Below are 23,091 nucleotides of genomic sequence, written 5' to 3'. Positions count from 1 at the left end.
ACCTTGATACCTACGGGTTATATGCATTGGGTAGTATTTCTGCTAGTGCTCAATTAATGATCATGATCTATAACTTGACTAATGGTATATGCAATAAACGTTAAAATATGCTTTTTAGCAACATGGATAAAAGGGTGCCGGAGTATTTGGCTACTTTCCAAATGCTTTAGTTTCTCTCTCTAAGGACTTATCTGTAAGTGACAACCCGGGACTTATAGTACAACCATGAGTGCTATATGTAGGGATGAAAACGGATCGGATATCACCAATATTACATTTGTTTTCATATTTCTGTTCGGATTCGGATTCGAATACGGATAGTGTCAACTATGTCGGATAGGATACGATTGAATATCGACATCATAAATATGCAATTTGAGTATTCGGATACGGATACAGTATCGGATGTTGGATATCTGGACTCGGATACGGACAGATCTCAACCCCTCTAAACGGATTCGGTTTCGAATACGGTCGGAAAATATCCGTACCGTTTTCATCCCTAGCTATATGGCTCTGGTTTTAGTCAAGTATGAGGACCTTTTCTAGCTTGTTAGTGGTTACCGAAAGGCGCAAAAGGGGCTTGACAAGACGGGTATAGGATAGCCTTTGTTCCCATGTGTATAGCCGAGAAGGATTTGTGCCATTTGAAAGGGGGTTCCTACACCTGCTTGTCACGGAAACCTAGCGGCTACTATCTTATTAGACAAACCTTTGAAAGGCTTCATAGTGAACCCTGCCGACCTTCCTTAGAAGTGGGTCAAGAGGCTGATCACCTCGGTCGAAAGGAAAAATCATGGCTCATGGTGAAAGTGTATAACCTCTGTAGAGTGTAAAACTAGTATATAAGCCGTGCTCACGTGCATGAGCAGCCTTGGGATCCTTGTGGAACCCCTTGTTAGTTTTGTTGAGTACGACATGTACTTACGCTTGCTTTATATTCAAATTTTGGAAAAATCTTGAATGGGTAACAAAAGATGGAGCTTGGTTAAAGTTTTTGAGGAGTGCTATGCGTATGTAACCCCAGTCAACCGTCCCTGTGGTGTTTGGAGGCTTCACTTGAAGATTAGAGTGTATACTTCCGCAACTTTGATAAATATTTGCCCCTACGTAATATTGTTGTTCGTTATATAACAAAGCTTTGTCTATTGATACTATTGTAATTTGTCGTCTTATGTGTGTAAGTGATTCCTGGGCACATATAGGATTCTGCATCCGATTTTGTCCTTAAAATCGGGTGTGACAAATTTCTTTTGTCTCCTAGATGTCATGAAAGAGGATACTAGTTGTTGTAAACAAGGATTCATGGAAAATTTACAACTGAATCTAATAAAAACCAGATTTAAACATTGCCACAAGATAATATCATGTATCTATATATTAAATTAACAAATATAGAAATACAACTTGAACTGAGCAAAATCCACCACAAAGTCGTATAATGAGACGTAACACTTACCTCAGTTTCACTAGAAAGATAAGTTTCTCCCCATCCACCTGTATGTAGCTGCTTTGACAACAAAAAGCTACAAGCTTTCCTGATGGCATCACTATTTTCATAAGTTCTTCCAGAAAGAGCTAGCCCTTTTACCGCAAAGAATGTCCCATAAGTGAAACATATACCCCAGCTGCCAAACCTATTATATCATAGGTAATCTAGTTATTGAATCCATATAAAAATGAAAATAATTTGCATATAACAAGTAGTAAAATTTTAGAGACCAGGAGCCATCTTTTCGTTGTTCCTTCTCAATAAACCTGGAGGCTCTTTCAATGCAATTTCCTATCTCTTCTTTGCGATACACATGATCTAGGTCTCTAAACATAATCAGAGCTTGTAGCACAGATGAGGTGCATTCAACACATCTGTCAGTTGGTTCGAGACAATAAATCAGCTCCCTTGTATATGAAAAACATGAAGCAATTGTATTTTTTCCAGTTAAGAAGATATTTCATTTCTTACGGATAATCAACAATAATATTCAGAAAGCTCTCCGAAGGGTTGAGAACCTATTGGCAACAAAATCCTAGTGAGCATCATGCAATTAGGGATGACATTAATAACAATAATAACATTTGGATATTTATGGAAGTATTACACAAGATGCACACCCTTGCATAACCCTGAAACCAATGTATTTCATAGTTCATATGTATATCTTTATGGGTAATACAATAAGTTACGAGTGTGCCAATTGTATTTGTAGCATTAAAGGTAATGCTGAAATCTGGAAGATTCTATGTCAGGTCTTAGAAGGGGAAGGACGGTAGCTATCTTCTGATTTTTATAAGATTCAGTGTCTGTGACAGACTTGATACAGTTAAAATTCTCTCCTCACCAGAATCTTTTATCATTGAATTTACAGAAATTGTTTTCTAGACTAAAAAAATATTGCACCTTAAACAACTCACCTCCAACAAAGGTGTGGTTCTCTTACACTCGTATGCAGAGAAGCTTCCATCATTGTTCTTCAACAAAATAGGAACAAAATAAAAAACAATAGATAAAAGCAAGTGTACAAAAGTAAAACAAATTAGTTAAAAGAACTATCTCGAAAGACATAGATTGTTTTGATTTGATTGGATGTGTATCCACCGGCCATGGTCCTCAACATTTATAGGGTGGGAGGTCTTCCCCTCTTAGGAGCTAAAACTCAAATAAATATTATGAAAAAATATAACTTCTAAATCAGATTAGGCTAACAAAAGTGGCCAGGCGGGATCCCAAAACCAGCAAAGCTGGTTTCAAAGGCCTAGATCTTTCAATGGCCATAACTCATCCAGATTGAAAATTGGATGCAATATTGGTGACACAAGTCTGTCAATGGCAATAGTACCCTTGTGCTATGCAGTCACTATATATATGACACAAGTTATTGTATTCGCCTTTTCAAATTTAGTTCCTCACTATATATATCACCATTCACTGTTAGAAGCATGTAGTTGTGTTGTTGTCCCACGTGGCACATGAGGAGCTATTGTTGGTGGGTTTAGTACCACCTTGGAAGCTTAGGAGTGTGAGGGCCAACTTATAGTCTTTCTCATTCCAAATATAGCACCTCTGAGTTAACCCTTTTATACGAAGCGAGGAAGAAAATCTAACAGAGGTGCTACACATATATATGCAGGCATGTTCCATGTGCTGAGCTAGGCTATATAATCAAATTTTGGATGCATGGTGTTACATGTACCTCCATGCTATCAGTATCAGTTATTTTAGATCCAGCAGTGATAGAGCATCACTGTCGGTTCGTGGCTTCAACCGGCAGTGATATTTGGATTATCGGTACCAGTTTGTGGTTTCAACTGGTAGTGATAGTTGTTTTGCACAAAAAAAAACTTTCATATCATATCAGATTAAGATACTCTTTGTATCCAAATTATAGAGTTTAAAGAGATCTAAGGCTTTGTAGTTGACAACTTTTTAATTTAAGATGGTTTACAAGTCCAAATATTCAATATACATTCTCGGATCATATTTGGCATGATTAACAATGTCCATGGAGACAAAGTCAATATCAAAGTTGTAGCACTTGACGGGATCTACAACTTGGCAGTTAATAACTTTTTCATTTGAGATTGTTTTGAGTGTTTCATATACAATATAAGATTAAAAAATATTTAGTTAAAAGAATAGTGTTAGTTGTATAGTCACATGTGTTGTGTAGTTCAGCTGGTATGAGCGTTCGAGGGAACATGAACGTTGAGTTCCCAGGTTCGAATCCTAAAAAACACGTGGTCTGTTCTATGTAATGAATATGTGATTTGAAATATTGATGTAAACATGGGAGCTAGTATTGAGATAGATTATGTCATCTTGTGTAATATTAATAGTTATAATATATAAGAACATGACAAATATTCTCAAAGGTAGTGTCATACCACAAAAGAAAGTAAGCAATCAACTGCATCATACAGACTTTCTCCTTTTATGGGCCCCCCCACAAGATTTGGGGAGATCTTTGATAGCAATAGCAATGCCTAAAGAACGGAAGGTGAGTGTTAATGGAAAAGAATTTCAATAAGCAATTTCTGTAGAATGATGTATCATAAATATTTCCACTTAAGGGCACTCAAAAGGGTTCTATTTAGTCATGATTTATGATAGAATTGTACATTTTCACACATGTAAGTGTGTTTGGAAAAATAAGATAGTATGCGCATTATAGAGAAGATAAATAAAAGACAATAGTGTTTGACATGCATGTAAATACTTAACTAGTGTACATGTCTTGTTTATCCCACTATCACTTTCTATAATAAAATAGTATGGAAACTCTAACAAAACTACATTTTGTTGACAATGGCTGAAATAGTGCTATATATGCTATTATATCACAACATATCAATTATATTTTGACTAGGGAAAACACACTCAAATTTTTAAGTAAATTAGATATATAAGAAGCGTTTTTTCTGACCTTCAACGCCTCAGCAGTACAGTCAGATATTGAACACCCATTATCTGCTGTTGAAAGTGTCCATGAACCTTTTGATGCATGACGGTAGTAAGATTTGTAGTCCAAATGGTTTTCACGAATCTACATATAAGAATACACTTGAATTTTTTTCCTTATAAACATGTTAATTTACAATAATAATAATAATGATGGGTAACTTGAACCTGTGAACATTTAATGAATTCATGAGCTTTACGAAGTGTTGAACCAATCTCATTGACAAGACCTGTCGAGCAATAGGCTTGAACAATGAAAGCAGTCTCCCATGTTGTACAACCATCATAGACCTATTATAGAGAGTTTTTGTAATGCTTGTTTTTAGAAATAATATGAACAAAATAGCTTGTTTTTAGAAATAGCATGTACAAGAAAGGGCACCATCAACAGTATTAGATAGTTACTAAGTCTAAAGCAACTTCTCCAATGGTATTAGCTTTTTGCACACAACTCATAATATGAATAGTCCCACATGACAATCTCACATGATCTTGAAGTGTATGCATGAGACTAGCTCTTGATCAAGAGATAACTTTTCTTTCTTTTCTATTAAAATATAAAACAATATTCTTAGAGCTAGCTCAAAAGTCACCATTGTGCCCTAAATGGCTATGGACATGCTCTTTATTGCAAATCACTATGATTGAAAATAACTGCAGTAACTTAAGTGTTACCATACCATAATATCTTTGTGAAAAAAGTTAGACTTATGTCCAAGCATTCCAGGGATTACATGAACATGGCTTTTGGATTGAATGACCTAGGTTATATGTTGCTCCCTCCATTATAAATTGTAATAATATTTGGCTTTTCTATATACGTAGTTTTGCTATGTAGATACATAGTACAACCAATGTATCTAGAAAAGCCAAAACATCTAATAATTTGGAACGGAAGCAGTAGAATAGTGATGTTCAAACTTTTTTGTTGTATTATAGTGTTAGTGTACGATGAATATTATGAATTATAAATGACTTCACTAGAATGTTGCTACAACAAGAAACAAGTCAAAGAATTTTCTAGATGGTGATAGTGGTATCATTTACAACATTTGGCAGTGGTGAAAAAAGTTTTCAAATTCTGAATAGATTTTGTTCTGGTCTTTGACATACTAGTGTTCGAGGTCAAAACAAGGGATTAAAAAGTCGGTTGATGAATAATAATGAGTATTGAGGACAACCTATGTGTATTTTGTTTTTGTGCTTAGGTTGGCATCAAGATTAGCTTTGGTCTTTTATTGTTTGGGTACCTAGTTTTTTTTGGGGGGGGGGGGGGGGGGGAGAAATTTAAGTTGGATGATATTCAACTAACTGCTAGGAAATTTGTTTTTTTTAAGTCAAAAGCCAAAGTGTTGTTTGGGTAGCTAGTCTTAGGCAGTACCAATATAAATTGGCTTTTCAACTAAGCTCAAAAAATGTTGTTTGGGATACTAGAATAGGGAGAACATGTTTCCTTAAAAATCAAAACATTGAGTTCTTGTGAAAAATGACTTTGCACAGTTTCCTAAAAACTCCATAGTGGACAAATTAAATTGTAACATTTTTTCTACCAGAGTATTCAATAATCATGATCAAAACTACCAAACCAAAACCGATTCTCTAGAAAATTGCATCTAAACATGTTTTATGAGCCCATCTCTAAACTCTTCACCACAAAACAATGCCCAAGGGTACGAGGATATAATGAACCCTAGTTCTTATATAGAAAAAAAACTGATACAAATGTTTATCTCATAGCAATGAAATATGTAATGTTATCAAGAAAGTATGTATAAATGAAAAAGAAAATATTTTCATGTTAGCTACCCTCTAGAAAATGCAGACATTAATAAAATTTAATCAATTGCCAAATTGTGTTTGAAAACATTAATAAAATAATTTCCATTTTAGAAATTAATCTCTAAGCTTGTGAATAGTAATATCTTGACATGCTAATTTCTTTTGTACACTTGCTCATAGTAAACAAATTAACCAGAATCTACAATATCTGTCACCAAAGTTTTGCAGTAACAATTATAATCCATTGACAACAATGAAAAAGGATAGTGGTAAAATACTACACAAGGCATGCAAGCGAATACCTGTGCCTTCATTCCATCCTCAGCAAGCCATAGTAAATCATATATCCTTGGAAGATGTTGTTTGAATGCATCTGAATTTGGATTTTCTGCCCAACAACAAATCATATCTAGTGCCTGCTAGCAAAAAAGTTGACAAGTACCTATTTATTAGTACAATATCATTTCAAAATTGTTTAACTTATACGTAAGAAAAGATAAGTCAAATTAGTTTTGTTACAATAATTCATGAATCCATACATTTGGTTCTTTAAGAAACAAGTCCACTTTAGGATTCAACACATTGATTTACTAAGCTAGTCAATTACCTTTTTATCCATTATGAATCAATTTTAAATACTCCTACGAAACTTCAAGAACCATTGCATCAATATATAAGTTTGTAGGACAAAATTCAAATAGATGAACTGGTGCCAAGCTATGGCCTCTGCCTTAAAGAGTATCATGATATATACTATTAGTTAAATCTATTCTATTTAGATATGCCTAGGTCTACACAAAATGTTTTCCTTTGCCAACATTAGCTAAGAAAGCCAAACTTTGCTCACATAGTAGAAAATGGAGCTAGACCTCCATTTTTTTTTAACAAACAATAAATTCACTCTTGAGAATTTATGCATATTACCTTGTTTATCGGACATATACATATGTATTTACTAGTTTCATCTTCATAGTGGATATGTTCCATGATGTTTTTCAATGCTACATCCCTTATCTTATTTACTGGCCACCAATTCAGCATTGGTTCTATAACCTTATTAAGGCAAGTCCATACAAGATTTTGTGCCATTGTCCTTGGATATATAAGGTCCACCTAGATGCAAACATGGCATAAGTAGAATGAGTCAGGCATTTAAATTTTGGGTAGACTTTCATTGTTGCTGCTAAAAATACTACACAAGACAATATAAATTCTGGTTTCTTTTATATATACACTTAAGATAAGGTGGACACGTTTTTTATGACCAAAATGATCAACAAAATATGGTGGACTTTAGAACTACAAGTAGAACTCCTAATACCTTCCAATTAACGGAAGCATATCAAATAAGCCCATCATGCTTTTTTACACCCCTTGACTTTCTTTACATTTTGTTATTTTCCAAAGAGCAAGATAGTAAACATTTTTTTTGTCAAAGTTCTTAATTTTTATACCACAAGCTTATATGATGTCTTGGACGTATCTTAACTCTAGGCCCATGCACTTTTTATGTGACATATCCCAAGAAAAAAACTAAATGCAAACTTGAATGAAAATATTATTTTCTTTGTGCCACATACGTACTGGCTTTTGTTTCAAGCACTAAATATCATCACTGAAGTTGCTATGAGAAGAAAGGTGCTCATTGTTTATGCAAGGATTTAACAAATCCAATGTAATGATACTCTCATTTGTAAAAGTCAGCTTACATACATGTAGAACAATGTATAAGCGAGGAAAAAGTTTCCTCTCACCTCCCTCTTCCACCATACAAGCATGTGTGAATATCAAGATTGGAGAAGTTCAATATATAATTTAACATACCTAAGGTACATTTGAAACCCTTTCAAACATTTTCAGACATATAATTGATTTTTGATACTACACCATTTGAAATATATAGGTTGCTTTGACTTATTTACAATAAGAAAACTTATATATACGTTTTTATACAACAAAGTAATAAAAAATGTATGACAAAGTAACCACATGTTAGCAAAAATGAACCTTGGCACAAGTATCACGAGCTTTTTCCCAATCAACCTCATTGTATGGTACACAATAGAGCTCATTCCTTAATTCCAATATAGTTGGTGTAATTTCTCCCACAAACTTTTTACCAAACAGATAAGCCATAGGCAGATACACCATACGGCAAAGTATCCAAAATCGTCCTGATAGAAAGTAAGAAATATAAAAGGTTTAGTATCAGATAGACGATATTTACAACGGTACAATTATAACATTAGATACGTTGCCAAGCCTCCTCATGTATGCCTTCGCCAAATTTTAGGTGGCCATCTTGGCATGAGAGTAGGTAGAGGAGCATGATACCGATACACTACCACAAAAATGATTTTAGGAGGCAATCTCTTTGATTAACAGAGGTGGACACATCTAGAACGCCTTCGTAAATAGTCAGGTGGCCTCCAAGCAAATGCCTGCCACTGTTAATCATTTATAGAGGTGGGTAGACGATAGCCTCTGTTAATCGATGATTAACAAAGGCGGGCATCTTAGAATGTCCATCTCTAAAAATCTCTATTAACAGAGGCATCTATTCTAAGGGCCCGTCTCTAAGAATTGATTAACAGAGGTAGACATCTTAAGAGATTTGTCTCTAGAAATATTTGTATCAAAAAATAATTTATAACTTATCCATATAAAGTAGGATGAAGATAAACTTTATATCAAAATTGTAGCCCTCGATACGATCTATAACTTACAATTGACAAGGTTTTTATTTCAAAATGTTTGGAGTCCCAAAATATTGTTTAAATTCACATATTTTCAAATGTAAAATTTAAAAATTTCAAACAAACTTATATGGAACATACTTACAATTGAGCCTTAGTTTTTCAAACAAACTTACAATTGAGCCTTAATTTATGAAAACTAAAATTTTCACAATGTTTCTACCATGCGATTGGCATGCCTTTGTTGCCATCTATCTTACTGTGAAGCGCTTTAGGCAAATGGTTTGCCACATTTTTTATGACCATTATATTCTATGTGCTCGTCACTAATTTATGATATTTTCTAACCTGTAACACCCTAAAATTTGCTTCTTCTGAAATAGAGCTAAAATGATTTAATTCTGTATTTTTGTGCTCATAAAAATATAGAAAAATAAAAATTTTCATTAAATTAAAATTTATCATAAGGTAGCAACATGTTTGTGCATACATGCTGCTGCATTGGAGTTTTTGTGCTGAGTGGTTTCATTCAAAATTCAAAAGGAATTAAAAAATCCAATTGAAAATTTGCTTTGGAAATTTAGAAAAGAAAAAAAAGAGGAATTCCTTTCTTCCCTCTCCTTCTTTTGGCCCACTCAGCCTGCTTCTTCCCATCCCACCCGCTTTCTCCGCTTCCCTCCCACTCGGCCTAGCTAGCCGTTTCCTCGAAGGCCCGCGCCTCCACTCGCAGGCCATGTCCCCGCCTCCTCTCTCGTGCGGTCGCTGATGAACCAGGCCCACACGTAAGCAGAGTCATCCTCCACCTCCAGTTCATGTCCGCGTTGGACACCACCACCGTGCTGGAGTCCGCTGTCACCCTGTCCTCGCTTAGATGGCGTGCGCCCCACGCTTACCCACCCCCTTAAATAGTAGGCCACACCGTGCCGCCTCCCATCAAGTCACCGAAGCTGCCTCGCCTTGTCCCGAGCTCGCAGCCGCTGAGCCACAACCCTAGCTCATCGCTGTCCGCTCCACCGAGCCGCGCACCACCTGCATCCGCTCTGCGCCACTGTGACCTACCTTGGTGAGTTTGCCATCGTCTCCTCTTGCTCTTGATGCTTTTCCCATGACCAATGAAGGCCCAAGTCGCTGATTCGACGAGTTCCGGCGAAGTGCTCGCCGCCGGCCATGGCGCCACCGCCTCCTATCTCTGTTCCGGCCGCCTGCCCCCTTACCCACTCCCTCCTATCTAATCTCCACCGTTCATCTCAGATCTAGAGACCGAGATCGGCCGATACCCCTTCGTCATGGCATTTTTGCATAAGAGCCCCTGTAGTTTCACGAAATAGAATTCACAGTCCAAGGCGTACTCCCAGAGTACGTTTTCCTATTCTGAAAGCGTAGTTTCTCTCTATTAGTTTCAAAATGCGTTTTCTCTTTTAGAAAGCGTAGAATTCCTCTGTTAGATTCAAAATACGTTTTCTTCTTTCAAAAATGTAGTTGCTTCGATTAGATCCAAAATACGCTTTCATCTATTTACAGTTTTGCCACTAGTTTTATTTAGGCCATAAAATCTTCGTTTTAACTCTGATTTGATCCGTTCAAGTTGCGTTAGATTTGTAATTGCGTAATCAACGAGTTTATCCTACTGTTAAACATGTTTTCAACTTTTGAAGTTCAAAGTTAGATTTAATTTGTTATTTTATTAAAGGAAATCTTGTTTAATTCATAACATTTTTTGTTATAGCTCCGATTAGAGTGTTTTTCATGCTTGTGTGATAGTAGTAACGTGTAGAACATCTTTAAAACCTTTTTATTTGATGTTTGTTATGTTTAGTGTACTATTATAATTTAGTTCTATTGTTTGCTTCGTGTATGATTGCATGGATGCTTGTGTGGTGCTTTATGATCATGTCTAGTGGGTGAGCTATAAATTGTAATAATATTTGGCTTTTCTATATACGTAGTTTTGCTATGTAGATACATAGTACAACCAATGTATCTAGAAAAGCCAAAACATCTAATAATTTGGAACGGAAGCAGTAGAATAGTGATGTTCAAACTTTTTTGTTGTATTATAGTGTTAGTGTACGATGAATATTATGAATTATAAATGACTTCACTAGAATGTTGCTACAACAAGAAACAAGTCAAAGAATTTTCTAGATGGTGATAGTGGTATCATTTACAACATTTGGCAGTGGTGAAAAAAGTTTTCAAATTCTGAATAGATTTTGTTCTGGTCTTTGACATACTAGTGTTCGAGGTCAAAACAAGGGATTAAAAAGTCGGTTGATGAATAATAATGAGTATTGAGGACAACCTATGTGTATTTTGTTTTTGTGCTTAGGTTGGCATCAAGATTAGCTTTGGTCTTTTATTGTTTGGGTACCTAGTTTTTTTTGGGGGGGGGGGGGGGGGGGAGAAATTTAAGTTGGATGATATTCAACTAACTGCTAGGAAATTTGTTTTTTTTAAGTCAAAAGCCAAAGTGTTGTTTGGGTAGCTAGTCTTAGGCAGTACCAATATAAATTGGCTTTTCAACTAAGCTCAAAAAATGTTGTTTGGGATACTAGAATAGGGAGAACATGTTTCCTTAAAAATCAAAACATTGAGTTCTTGTGAAAAATGACTTTGCACAGTTTCCTAAAAACTCCATAGTGGACAAATTAAATTGTAACATTTTTTCTACCAGAGTATTCAATAATCATGATCAAAACTACCAAACCAAAACCGATTCTCTAGAAAATTGCATCTAAACATGTTTTATGAGCCCATCTCTAAACTCTTCACCACAAAACAATGCCCAAGGGTACGAGGATATAATGAACCCTAGTTCTTATATAGAAAAAAAACTGATACAAATGTTTATCTCATAGCAATGAAATATGTAATGTTATCAAGAAAGTATGTATAAATGAAAAAGAAAATATTTTCATGTTAGCTACCCTCTAGAAAATGCAGACATTAATAAAATTTAATCAATTGCCAAATTGTGTTTGAAAACATTAATAAAATAATTTCCATTTTAGAAATTAATCTCTAAGCTTGTGAATAGTAATATCTTGACATGCTAATTTCTTTTGTACACTTGCTCATAGTAAACAAATTAACCAGAATCTACAATATCTGTCACCAAAGTTTTGCAGTAACAATTATAATCCATTGACAACAATGAAAAAGGATAGTGGTAAAATACTACACAAGGCATGCAAGCGAATACCTGTGCCTTCATTCCATCCTCAGCAAGCCATAGTAAATCATATATCCTTGGAAGATGTTGTTTGAATGCATCTGAATTTGGATTTTCTGCCCAACAACAAATCATATCTAGTGCCTGCTAGCAAAAAAGTTGACAAGTACCTATTTATTAGTACAATATCATTTCAAAATTGTTTAACTTATACGTAAGAAAAGATAAGTCAAATTAGTTTTGTTACAATAATTCATGAATCCATACATTTGGTTCTTTAAGAAACAAGTCCACTTTAGGATTCAACACATTGATTTACTAAGCTAGTCAATTACCTTTTTATCCATTATGAATCAATTTTAAATACTCCTACGAAACTTCAAGAACCATTGCATCAATATATAAGTTTGTAGGACAAAATTCAAATAGATGAACTGGTGCCAAGCTATGGCCTCTGCCTTAAAGAGTATCATGATATATACTATTAGTTAAATCTATTCTATTTAGATATGCCTAGGTCTACACAAAATGTTTTCCTTTGCCAACATTAGCTAAGAAAGCCAAACTTTGCTCACATAGTAGAAAATGGAGCTAGACCTCCATTTTTTTTTAACAAACAATAAATTCACTCTTGAGAATTTATGCATATTACCTTGTTTATCGGACATATACATATGTATTTACTAGTTTCATCTTCATAGTGGATATGTTCCATGATGTTTTTCAATGCTACATCCCTTATCTTATTTACTGGCCACCAATTCAGCATTGGTTCTATAACCTTATTAAGGCAAGTCCATACAAGATTTTGTGCCATTGTCCTTGGATATATAAGGTCCACCTAGATGCAAACATGGCATAAGTAGAATGAGTCAGGCATTTAAATTTTGGGTAGACTTTCATTGTTGCTGCTAAAAATACTACACAAGACAATATAAATTCTGGTTTCTTTTATATATACACTTAAGATAAGGTGGACACGTTTTTTATGACCAAAATGATCAACAAAATATGGTGGACTTTAGAACTACAAGTAGAACTCCTAATACCTTCCAATTAACGGAAGCATATCAAATAAGCCCATCATGCTTTTTTACACCCCTTGACTTTCTTTACATTTTGTTATTTTCCAAAGAGCAAGATAGTAAACATTTTTTTTGTCAAAGTTCTTAATTTTTATACCACAAGCTTATATGATGTCTTGGACGTATCTTAACTCTAGGCCCATGCACTTTTTATGTGACATATCCCAAGAAAAAAACTAAATGCAAACTTGAATGAAAATATTATTTTCTTTGTGCCACATACGTACTGGCTTTTGTTTCAAGCACTAAATATCATCACTGAAGTTGCTATGAGAAGAAAGGTGCTCATTGTTTATGCAAGGATTTAACAAATCCAATGTAATGATACTCTCATTTGTAAAAGTCAGCTTACATACATGTAGAACAATGTATAAGCGAGGAAAAAGTTTCCTCTCACCTCCCTCTTCCACCATACAAGCATGTGTGAATATCAAGATTGGAGAAGTTCAATATATAATTTAACATACCTAAGGTACATTTGAAACCCTTTCAAACATTTTCAGACATATAATTGATTTTTGATACTACACCATTTGAAATATATAGGTTGCTTTGACTTATTTACAATAAGAAAACTTATATATACGTTTTTATACAACAAAGTAATAAAAAATGTATGACAAAGTAACCACATGTTAGCAAAAATGAACCTTGGCACAAGTATCACGAGCTTTTTCCCAATCAACCTCATTGTATGGTACACAATAGAGCTCATTCCTTAATTCCAATATAGTTGGTGTAATTTCTCCCACAAACTTTTTACCAAACAGATAAGCCATAGGCAGATACACCATACGGCAAAGTATCCAAAATCGTCCTGATAGAAAGTAAGAAATATAAAAGGTTTAGTATCAGATAGACGATATTTACAACGGTACAATTATAACATTAGATACGTTGCCAAGCCTCCTCATGTATGCCTTCGCCAAATTTTAGGTGGCCATCTTGGCATGAGAGTAGGTAGAGGAGCATGATACCGATACACTACCACAAAAATGATTTTAGGAGGCAATCTCTTTGATTAACAGAGGTGGACACATCTAGAACGCCTTCGTAAATAGTCAGGTGGCCTCCAAGCAAATGCCTGCCACTGTTAATCATTTATAGAGGTGGGTAGACGATAGCCTCTGTTAATCGATGATTAACAAAGGCGGGCATCTTAGAATGTCCATCTCTAAAAATCTCTATTAACAGAGGCATCTATTCTAAGGGCCCGTCTCTAAGAATTGATTAACAGAGGTAGACATCTTAAGAGATTTGTCTCTAGAAATATTTGTATCAAAAAATAATTTATAACTTATCCATATAAAGTAGGATGAAGATAAACTTTATATCAAAATTGTAGCCCTCGATACGATCTATAACTTACAATTGACAAGGTTTTTATTTCAAAATGTTTGGAGTCCCAAAATATTGTTTAAATTCACATATTTTCAAATGTAAAATTTAAAAATTTCAAACAAACTTATATGGAACATACTTACAATTGAGCCTTAGTTTTTCAAACAAACTTACAATTGAGCCTTAATTTATGAAAACTAAAATTTTCACAATGTTTCTACCATGCGATTGGCATGCCTTTGTTGCCATCTATCTTACTGTGAAGCGCTTTAGGCAAATGGTTTGCCACATTTTTTATGACCATTATATTCTATGTGCTCGTCACTAATTTATGATATTTTCTAACCTGTAACACCCTAAAATTTGCTTCTTCTGAAATAGAGCTAAAATGATTTAATTCTGTATTTTTGTGCTCATAAAAATATAGAAAAATAAAAATTTTCATTAAATTAAAATTTATCATAAGGTAGCAACATGTTTGTGCATACATGCTGCTGCATTGGAGTTTTTGTGCTGAGTGGTTTCATTCAAAATTCAAAAGGAATTAAAAAATCCAATTGAAAATTTGCTTTGGAAATTTAGAAAAGAAAAAAAAGAGGAATTCCTTTCTTCCCTCTCCTTCTTTTGGCCCACTCAGCCTGCTTCTTCCCATCCCACCCGCTTTCTCCGCTTCCCTCCCACTCGGCCTAGCTAGCCGTTTCCTCGAAGGCCCGCGCCTCCACTCGCAGGCCATGTCCCCGCCTCCTCTCTCGTGCGGTCGCTGATGAACCAGGCCCACACGTAAGCAGAGTCATCCTCCACCTCCAGTTCATGTCCGCGTTGGACACCACCACCGTGCTGGAGTCCGCTGTCACCCTGTCCTCGCTTAGATGGCGTGCGCCCCACGCTTACCCACCCCCTTAAATAGTAGGCCACACCGTGCCGCCTCCCATCAAGTCACCGAAGCTGCCTCGCCTTGTCCCGAGCTCGCAGCCGCTGAGCCACAACCCTAGCTCATCGCTGTCCGCTCCACCGAGCCGCGCACCACCTGCATCCGCTCTGCGCCACTGTGACCTACCTTGGTGAGTTTGCCATCGTCTCCTCTTGCTCTTGATGCTTTTCCCATGACCAATGAAGGCCCAAGTCGCTGATTCGACGAGTTCCGGCGAAGTGCTCGCCGCCGGCCATGGCGCCACCGCCTCCTATCTCTGTTCCGGCCGCCTGCCCCCTTACCCACTCCCTCCTATCTAATCTCCACCGTTCATCTCAGATCTAGAGACCGAGATCGGCCGATACCCCTTCGTCATGGCATTTTTGCATAAGAGCCCCTGTAGTTTCACGAAATAGAATTCACAGTCCAAGGCGTACTCCCAGAGTACGTTTTCCTATTCTGAAAGCGTAGTTTCTCTCTATTAGTTTCAAAATGCGTTTTCTCTTTTAGAAAGCGTAGAATTCCTCTGTTAGATTCAAAATACGTTTTCTTCTTTCAAAAATGTAGTTGCTTCGATTAGATCCAAAATACGCTTTCATCTATTTACAGTTTTGCCACTAGTTTTATTTAGGCCATAAAATCTTCGTTTTAACTCTGATTTGATCCGTTCAAGTTGCGTTAGATTTGTAATTGCGTAATCAACGAGTTTATCCTACTGTTAAACATGTTTTCAACTTTTGAAGTTCAAAGTTAGATTTAATTTGTTATTTTATTAAAGGAAATCTTGTTTAATTCATAACATTTTTTGTTATAGCTCCGATTAGAGTGTTTTTCATGCTTGTGTGATAGTAGTAACGTGTAGAACATCTTTAAAACCTTTTTATTTGATGTTTGTTATGTTTAGTGTACTATTATAATTTAGTTCTATTGTTTGCTTCGTGTATGATTGCATGGATGCTTGTGTGGTGCTTTATGATCATGTCTAGTGGGTGAGCTTTGCGTTGGTGACATAGAAGAAGTTGGTGATCCAGAAGAAGTCCTTTGGAGGTTACAATTCACTAGAAGAAGACCAGAGTTTAAGGCAAGTATAGCATGTGATCTTCCTTCTTGTCCTATTCACCTTAATAACTTAATTATATGCATGTGTCTACCTTGGCAACCCTAGTAAATTTTCCTAGCTATTTGATATCTTAGATTCCTTGTCACCTATGGGGTATTGCATTAGGTAGTATGATGCTAGTGCTCAACTAATGCCATGATGTTATAACTTGACTAATAAAATATGCAATAAACACTAAAAGATGTTTTTAGCAACTTGGAATCAGGGGGCTGGAGCATTGGGCTATTATTACAGTGCTCTAGATTCCTCTTCCTAAGAACTTATCTGTAAGTGATCATCCGGGACTTACAGTACAACTGTGAGGGTCACATGGCTCTAGCTTTAGTCAAGTATGATGACCTTTTCTAGTTTGTTAGTGGTCACCTTTATGGTGCAAAAGGGGCTTGCCGAGTCGGGTATAGGACATCCTCTACTCTTATGTGTATAGCCGTGAAGGAATTATGCCATTCAAAAGGGGGTTCCTATATCTGCTTGCAAAGTGAATCCTAGCGTCCCTAACTTGTTAGACGAACCTTTGAAAGACTTCATAGTGAACCCTACCGACCTTCCTTGGTATTGGGTCAAAAGACTGATCACCTTGGGCGAAAGGGTAAATCACGACTCACAGTGAAAGTGTACAGCCTCTACAGAGTGTAAAACTGTTATAACAGTCGTGCTCATGGTCACGAGCGGCCTTGGAACCCTTATGTAATAGATGATGGACACTAATAATACTGATGATACAGATGCTCACTTATGATTATTGTTTTTGCTATTCATTATTCATATTTACCAGATCATGTGTTTACATGGGCTTGTGATAAACTTGTTGCTACTCAACTGCTTAAAATCATGACTCATTAAAAGCTAATCGTAGTAAACTAGTGTCAACCTTTTGAGTCTCATGAACCCTATGTTATATTTGTTGAGTACGACATGTACTTATACTTGCTTTACTTTTTAAATCTTTGGAAAAATCCCGGATGGGTACCAGATTGCTAGAATTTAGAGGAATTAGGCTTATGATCAACTAGTCAGTTGCCCCTGTGGATTGGAGTCTTCACCCGAAGATCGGAGTTGTCTTTCCGTTGTTTAAGGTTATATCTTTTATACTAAGTACGTTATATATTGAGCATTGTCTTTCGATATTACCCTTATTTGTAGCTATATGTGATATTTGACTTCCTGGGCTCATATATGTTGCGTATCTGGTTTTGTTCTTAAAACCGGGTGCTACATAACCAATTCATCACAGAAAGTGTTTAGAGATGCACCTTTTATGACGATGAAAATTTTTGTCACTGGTTCATCATAGATTATGTTTAGCAACCTAAAAACTAATGTTTATGACATAAACTAAGCATCATACAAGGTCACATCTCTGTTGTAGTGATATACTTGTTCTAGTTACAAATAAGTGATTTTTTAGATAATAGTTACAAATAAGTGATGCCGGGTGCATCTACAGTTTTCAAAATATACCATTGATTTGTTCTTTTTTTGCAAAATATCACTGGACAGAGGCAACGAGAGGTGGCCACAAAAAAGTAAAACCGCAAAAACAAGATACATGGGTACTTTGAGCTTTGCAAAAGTACACCAACAACATATTCATGTAAACATTTATGCCTGTCTGGTGCATGGCAATTCTCTATTCCCTTGATTGTTACAACTCTAACGAACCCCCAGAACAACTTCTATAAATTGTTTGATCAAATTTAAAAATAATTATGATTTTTGCATAGGATCCTTATTAATGATTTTAAAATAAATATTCCCTAGATGCTGGCCTCCTAGGCCGCCACCTCTTCCGTTTTTCTAGTTTATCCTCAAAGCCTTCAGTATGAGGAACATTGCCTAAAACAAAGGTTCGAAGTTAATTGTATTGAGATACTAAGAAACAAGTACCTGGATGAATTGGCAGAAAGTATGGGAGAAGCCATAACTCAGGAATTATTGGATTGTTTCCAGACCAATCATACAAACCCATCACCTTCATTTAAGAAGATAAGAACCTTTGAAGTACTCATATAGAACTAAAAATTATAGTTTACATAAAAAGTACATAGCTACAGTGAAAGTTTATGCATCCCATTTTTGGTAAGATCTTCTTTCAAAAAGGACCCTAAGAACTTGTAATAGTAGTATAGACAAATAAAATTGATAGACTTATAGAAAATTGTATTTATATTCTACATAAACCCAGATTTGGACACTTGGCACATAGGCCAAACCATGTCCAATGACCACATTCATCTCAAATTCAAGTATAATACTTTTGTTTTGCAAAAAATGGAAGGTACTTTAGCATTCTAATTTAAATGGAAACTAAAGTTTTGAAAATTGATACCAGTATCAAATGATTTTAGAAAATGGATTGTTTAGCACTCAAAATCTGGAATATACATAGAGTTTAAAGTTTGTGAAAGGGCTTTTCATTTTTGCCTAGCTTTGTGGCAAAATATTATATATATGGAGCCTAGTTGCCTTTACATAATCATGTATTTACATGAAAAAAATATTTTATTAAATGACATACCGAGAACCATATCTTTCCCCATTGCGGAATTGCAGCTGCACTTCCATGAGACAAAATCCACTCACGTCCTTTGGTCAATGCAACATTCGTGCAATCTTCACCAATAAGTCTTAATGCAACATAGTTTAAGCATGAGCCGAACATGGTGCTCGGCCCCAACACTTGTTTACCCCAACCACCATCTTCATTCTACAAGGATCATGTTACATAAAAGATTTCTAATTTCCCTTAGGAATAGACCAAATGATATTATAAGAAAGTAAATAGACTGTCATAATAAACATGCCTGATGATTGTAAATATAGCGACATATCTCACGTTGGTGTTCTTTAGATAGGACAGTATTGAGTGATCCAGTGGTATATAGAGCGAATACCTGAAATAATTTAGAATTCTCAAAGATTTGCATGCAGGTCAAGTAATAAGGTATACAGTTCCTTCACAGCGGACAGTTTGCATACTTGTATTAAGGATGACTTTGAAGAAAGGATTAAGCTGAATACCTATTTCTGTTACTGTTATTTATTGTACCAAATAGACAAACAAATAATCTTTTTTCCTCCATGTTTATGGTAGTTCTGTATGGCATATGCCAATCAATAATGAACCAATAGGCCTAGCATCGAACATAAACTATCTGATTCAAGTCAATTGACAGTGTCAGTTTCAAATTAAAGCGTACCAAGAGAGGCATAATGAACAAAAGGCCACTATAGTCTGCTGGCCAGCACCCATCATCTGCTTGCAGACTTGAATGTTGAGCGAGGGCTCGCCTCAATGCTGCTAATATGATCTTCTCTGTGACTTCTACATTTTCTGCGAGCTTGGCCGGTGGAGGATCCACCTGAAGATGTTTATGTTTTGCATACTGCAGTAGAGTACAGTTTAGTATATGAAGAATATAATGGTATATAGGCCAGAAATAGTTAAATCACTTGTACACATACAATTAAATAACTAGAACAATCTTTCACACAAAGAAAATTAAACAAGAAAACTATTTCTAGGATCTTCCTCAAACGTTAAGCTAAGCTGGCAATTGTTACTTCAAAACTAATGATTCTTGTTTACTGATGCATGTACATACATTGTGGTTATTTTTATTCCGCAGGAAGGTGTAGATTGAGAGGAGCACTTGGACTATTGGCAGGATCAATTCAATTAGTTATTCTGCAATGGTAAGGATAGTCCTAACTATAAAACCGTCAGCCATGGTAAAATTTACTGATGCATGTACGTACATTGTGCTAATTTTTATTCAGCAGGAAGGTGTAGATTGAGAAGAGCACTTGGACTATTGGCAGGATCAATTCAATTAGTTATTCTGCAATGGTAAACAACATACGTAGGCGTGCTAATGGGTTAACCCCACCCCAAACCCAATCAAACCCATAATAAATTAACTCTCTTCTTCAACCCACTCCACCCTATATTTTTATGTTTCAACCCAACCTATTCCAACCTACAAACTAATTGAACTTGTGGGTTTGTTATAAGAACTCATGGGTTTGCATAAAATGTATATATAAGTTTGTGTGGAATATATCGGTTCGCATTAAAAGTCGGACCCCTAGATTCAAAATATCCAGTTCACGTTATAAAATTTTATCCAAATTGAGTAGAATTTGTTGCAGATGATTTAATGCAACAAGCAGCTACTTCACACCAATTAACACTGCTGTATCAAAATGTGGGCCGCATGTCAAAGTCAGACCCTAAAAAAAGCCCATGTTGTCACTTTAAAATTATAAAGAAATTGATTGGAATTTGTTAAATAGGATTCAAAATATCATGAAGCTAATCTGTGCTAGTTAGAGCCCCACATCGGAAATCGGACCCTAAAGTAAAAGCTCACATTTACACCTTAAAATTTTAACAAAATTGACTAAAATTTATTAAATAGGATTCAAAATCTCATGAACCTAATATGTGCCGGTTAGCACGGCAAGATGTGCATGTGGGTCCCATCTTAGAAGCAAACCTTAGGAATAAAAACTCGTGTTCACTCCTTTTAACAACACTCTATTCGGCTGCAGCAATAATCTGCTGCTGCAGCCTACTGGGGCTGTTAGTACATTGAATTTAGAGAGAGAGAAAAAAGCTGCAGCTGCAGCAACAGCAGCTTATTGCTGCAGGCAAACAAGCCAACTGATTAAAATTTATTAAATAGGATTAAAAATGTCATGAACCTAATAGATGGTGTCATCTGATGGCCATTAAATTGAATCGAAGATATTATTGACTAGAGTAGTAGCCAGCATTGAACTATTGCCGACCACGCATTCCTTCTACAAAATGATTAGCTGGGAATGTATTATATTACTCCCTCGTGTAGGAATAAGAAGTCCTCCGCTGGCTATGTACTGTAGCAAAAATTTTACTATTTCGCTTTTTTACTGTTCATGCAGAACAAAACCGGCGCGGTGGAGCACGCCTCCCATGCTAGTATCAACTAACAACCTATATATACTAGTTGATGAAACATGCTAGTGCATTCCAATCATGAAACTAAAAGGTTGCTATGCTCGTTAATTAGAGTGCCAACTAAGAAAATAATTAAAGAAGATGTGGCACTACAATTAAATTAAAGAAGAGAGATGGAGAAATAATTTCTTTGATAAGAAACCATATCTATACGAGAACAACGACATGAGGACTTGTGATAGGTAGAGAGATGTATGAGGGTTGAGAGACCAAACAGTTAGGGTCGTGCGGCGGCTATGAGAGGGTTGTGTGGCAGCTGTTAATGGATTTAGTGGCTTAGTAGGATGTCATTAGGACCGTATTTTTTTGAGGCGGCTTTAGGAAACCCGCCTCTTATAATAAGCTTATTTATAGAGACGGACATTTTAATAAGCTTATCTCTAATTATATATATTTTTAAGAATTAGGTATATCATTTTAGCATCTTTTGTAATCTTTTGTCTCCTAATATTGTTGACAGAGGCGGCCCAATAAAAATGCCGCCTCTGAAAATAAAGTCGTATCTAGCAATCCAAAATTGCTTTTGCAAGAGTAAAATATACTACGCCGCTCAAAAATACCTGGCCAGATGCCTGTCGCCGCCTACACTAGCGAGACTGTGACCACGACTATGCTTGGCCGTGTGAGCTACACGCGAGGTTGAAGTTCATTAGTTGTTTGCAGTCTACCGGCGGTCTATCTCATATCTGTTTTTGTGTGGTGCTTGTGTTTCCCTCTATTTGTATTAGATTTTGGCCAATTTGGTGACTTCTTTGATGGCACGCCTCGACCGTCAGGATACTAGATTGGCAGTACCCATCAAGATAGTGGCTGGTCAAGTCGGCATGGCACGATTAATCGTGCCATGCTTGGGCCAGGTGCTCAGCCCGTGAGCTGGCACGCCTCGGCCCAGTACGTTTGCCGCCATAATCATGTCATGCCTGAGCGTGTGCTTGTACCGGCCCTGGGACACCTGACAATCTATATACGTATATACATGCTGCATGGGTTAGTGTTTTTTCGATAGCCTAAGTGTCAAGTATGGTCGGTGGTAGAAAAACAATGACCTGGCTCATGAACTATATATTCCACGTTAAGGGCGTGTTTGGTGCGTACCCCTGCCTTGCCGCACCGCATGTGCTGCATTTTTTGCATTCGTTAGGCTGCTTGTGGCAGTTGTGGCGTGCTGCACCGTATTCTCGTGTATTTTGACGCACAAGCCGCCGAAAGTCGGGCAAAGGAATTTATCGCCACATTTTTGGCGCGGGTGGAGCCTAGCCGTGGCATGGAGCGGCTGCAACCAGACGCAACCTAAAAGCCTATTAAGACCTACAGTAAGCTACTATTATGTACCTGCATCCGTAGGAGGAGGTCAGATGACTCCCTTTTCTCGAAGCGGCGCTCCGTGAACTCACGGCGCGCCCTCTCCACCTCGGCACGCTCCTCCGGCGTGCCGAGCTCGGGGTTGAACTCCCAAACCGCCCGCCCACGAAAATTGTTGGACGACTTTAGCCATGGCCCACCCCCCTGGGCGACCTTGAGCCTCCACAT

At 36.5% G+C, this 23,091-nt stretch overlaps 2 protein-coding genes and 1 long non-coding RNA gene across 6 annotated transcripts in view; 1 reads left to right on the top strand and 2 right to left on the bottom strand.

The window, feature by feature from the left end:
* Nucleotides 1-7,344, bottom strand: part of LOC136476318 (achilleol B synthase-like) — a 13,003-nt gene extending 5,659 nt beyond the window's left edge. The window contains exons 1-9 of the mRNA XM_066474101.1: nucleotides 7,160-7,344; nucleotides 6,538-6,651; nucleotides 4,625-4,747; nucleotides 4,422-4,541; nucleotides 3,883-3,981; nucleotides 2,413-2,469; nucleotides 1,964-2,010; nucleotides 1,723-1,866; nucleotides 1,454-1,637 (exon numbers count right to left, since the gene is read on the bottom strand). Of these exons, the coding sequence (XP_066330198.1) occupies nucleotides 1,454-1,637; nucleotides 1,723-1,866; nucleotides 1,964-2,010; nucleotides 2,413-2,469; nucleotides 3,883-3,981; nucleotides 4,422-4,541; nucleotides 4,625-4,747; nucleotides 6,538-6,651; nucleotides 7,160-7,324 (1,053 nt within the window). The 5' untranslated portion in view covers nucleotides 7,325-7,344. The remainder of the gene's footprint in view (nucleotides 1-1,453; nucleotides 1,638-1,722; nucleotides 1,867-1,963; nucleotides 2,011-2,412; nucleotides 2,470-3,882; nucleotides 3,982-4,421; nucleotides 4,542-4,624; nucleotides 4,748-6,537; nucleotides 6,652-7,159) is intronic.
* The window catches only part of LOC136476319 (uncharacterized), a 22,157-nt gene extending 1,564 nt beyond the window's left edge, over nucleotides 1-20,593 (top strand). The window contains exons 3-6 of one of the 4 annotated variants that reach the window (XR_010763523.1): nucleotides 16,426-16,520; nucleotides 17,533-17,635; nucleotides 20,189-20,255; nucleotides 20,343-20,593. This is a non-coding gene — a long non-coding RNA (uncharacterized lncRNA). Of the gene's footprint in view, nucleotides 1-16,425; nucleotides 16,521-17,532; nucleotides 17,636-20,188; nucleotides 20,256-20,339 lie in introns of all 4 variants that reach the window. The other 3 variants (XR_010763522.1, XR_010763525.1, XR_010763524.1) reach the window with 3 other exon arrangements.
* LOC136476317 (achilleol B synthase-like) lies at nucleotides 17,801-23,091 on the bottom strand. Its single transcript, XM_066474100.1, has 5 exons — nucleotides 22,894-23,091; nucleotides 19,760-19,945; nucleotides 19,364-19,453; nucleotides 19,078-19,266; nucleotides 17,801-17,812 (listed from the first exon to the last, which is right to left on the bottom strand). Exons 1-5 carry the CDS (start codon nucleotides 23,089-23,091, stop codon nucleotides 17,801-17,803), a joined length of 675 nt encoding a protein of 224 aa, XP_066330197.1.

This window comes from Miscanthus floridulus, chromosome 8 (genome assembly GCF_019320115.1).
Source record: "Miscanthus floridulus cultivar M001 chromosome 8, ASM1932011v1, whole genome shotgun sequence".
NCBI lineage: Eukaryota > Viridiplantae > Streptophyta > Magnoliopsida > Poales > Poaceae > Miscanthus > Miscanthus floridulus.
The sequence above is the reverse complement of the archived record's forward strand: the minus strand, read 5'-3'. Positions and strand labels throughout refer to the sequence as shown.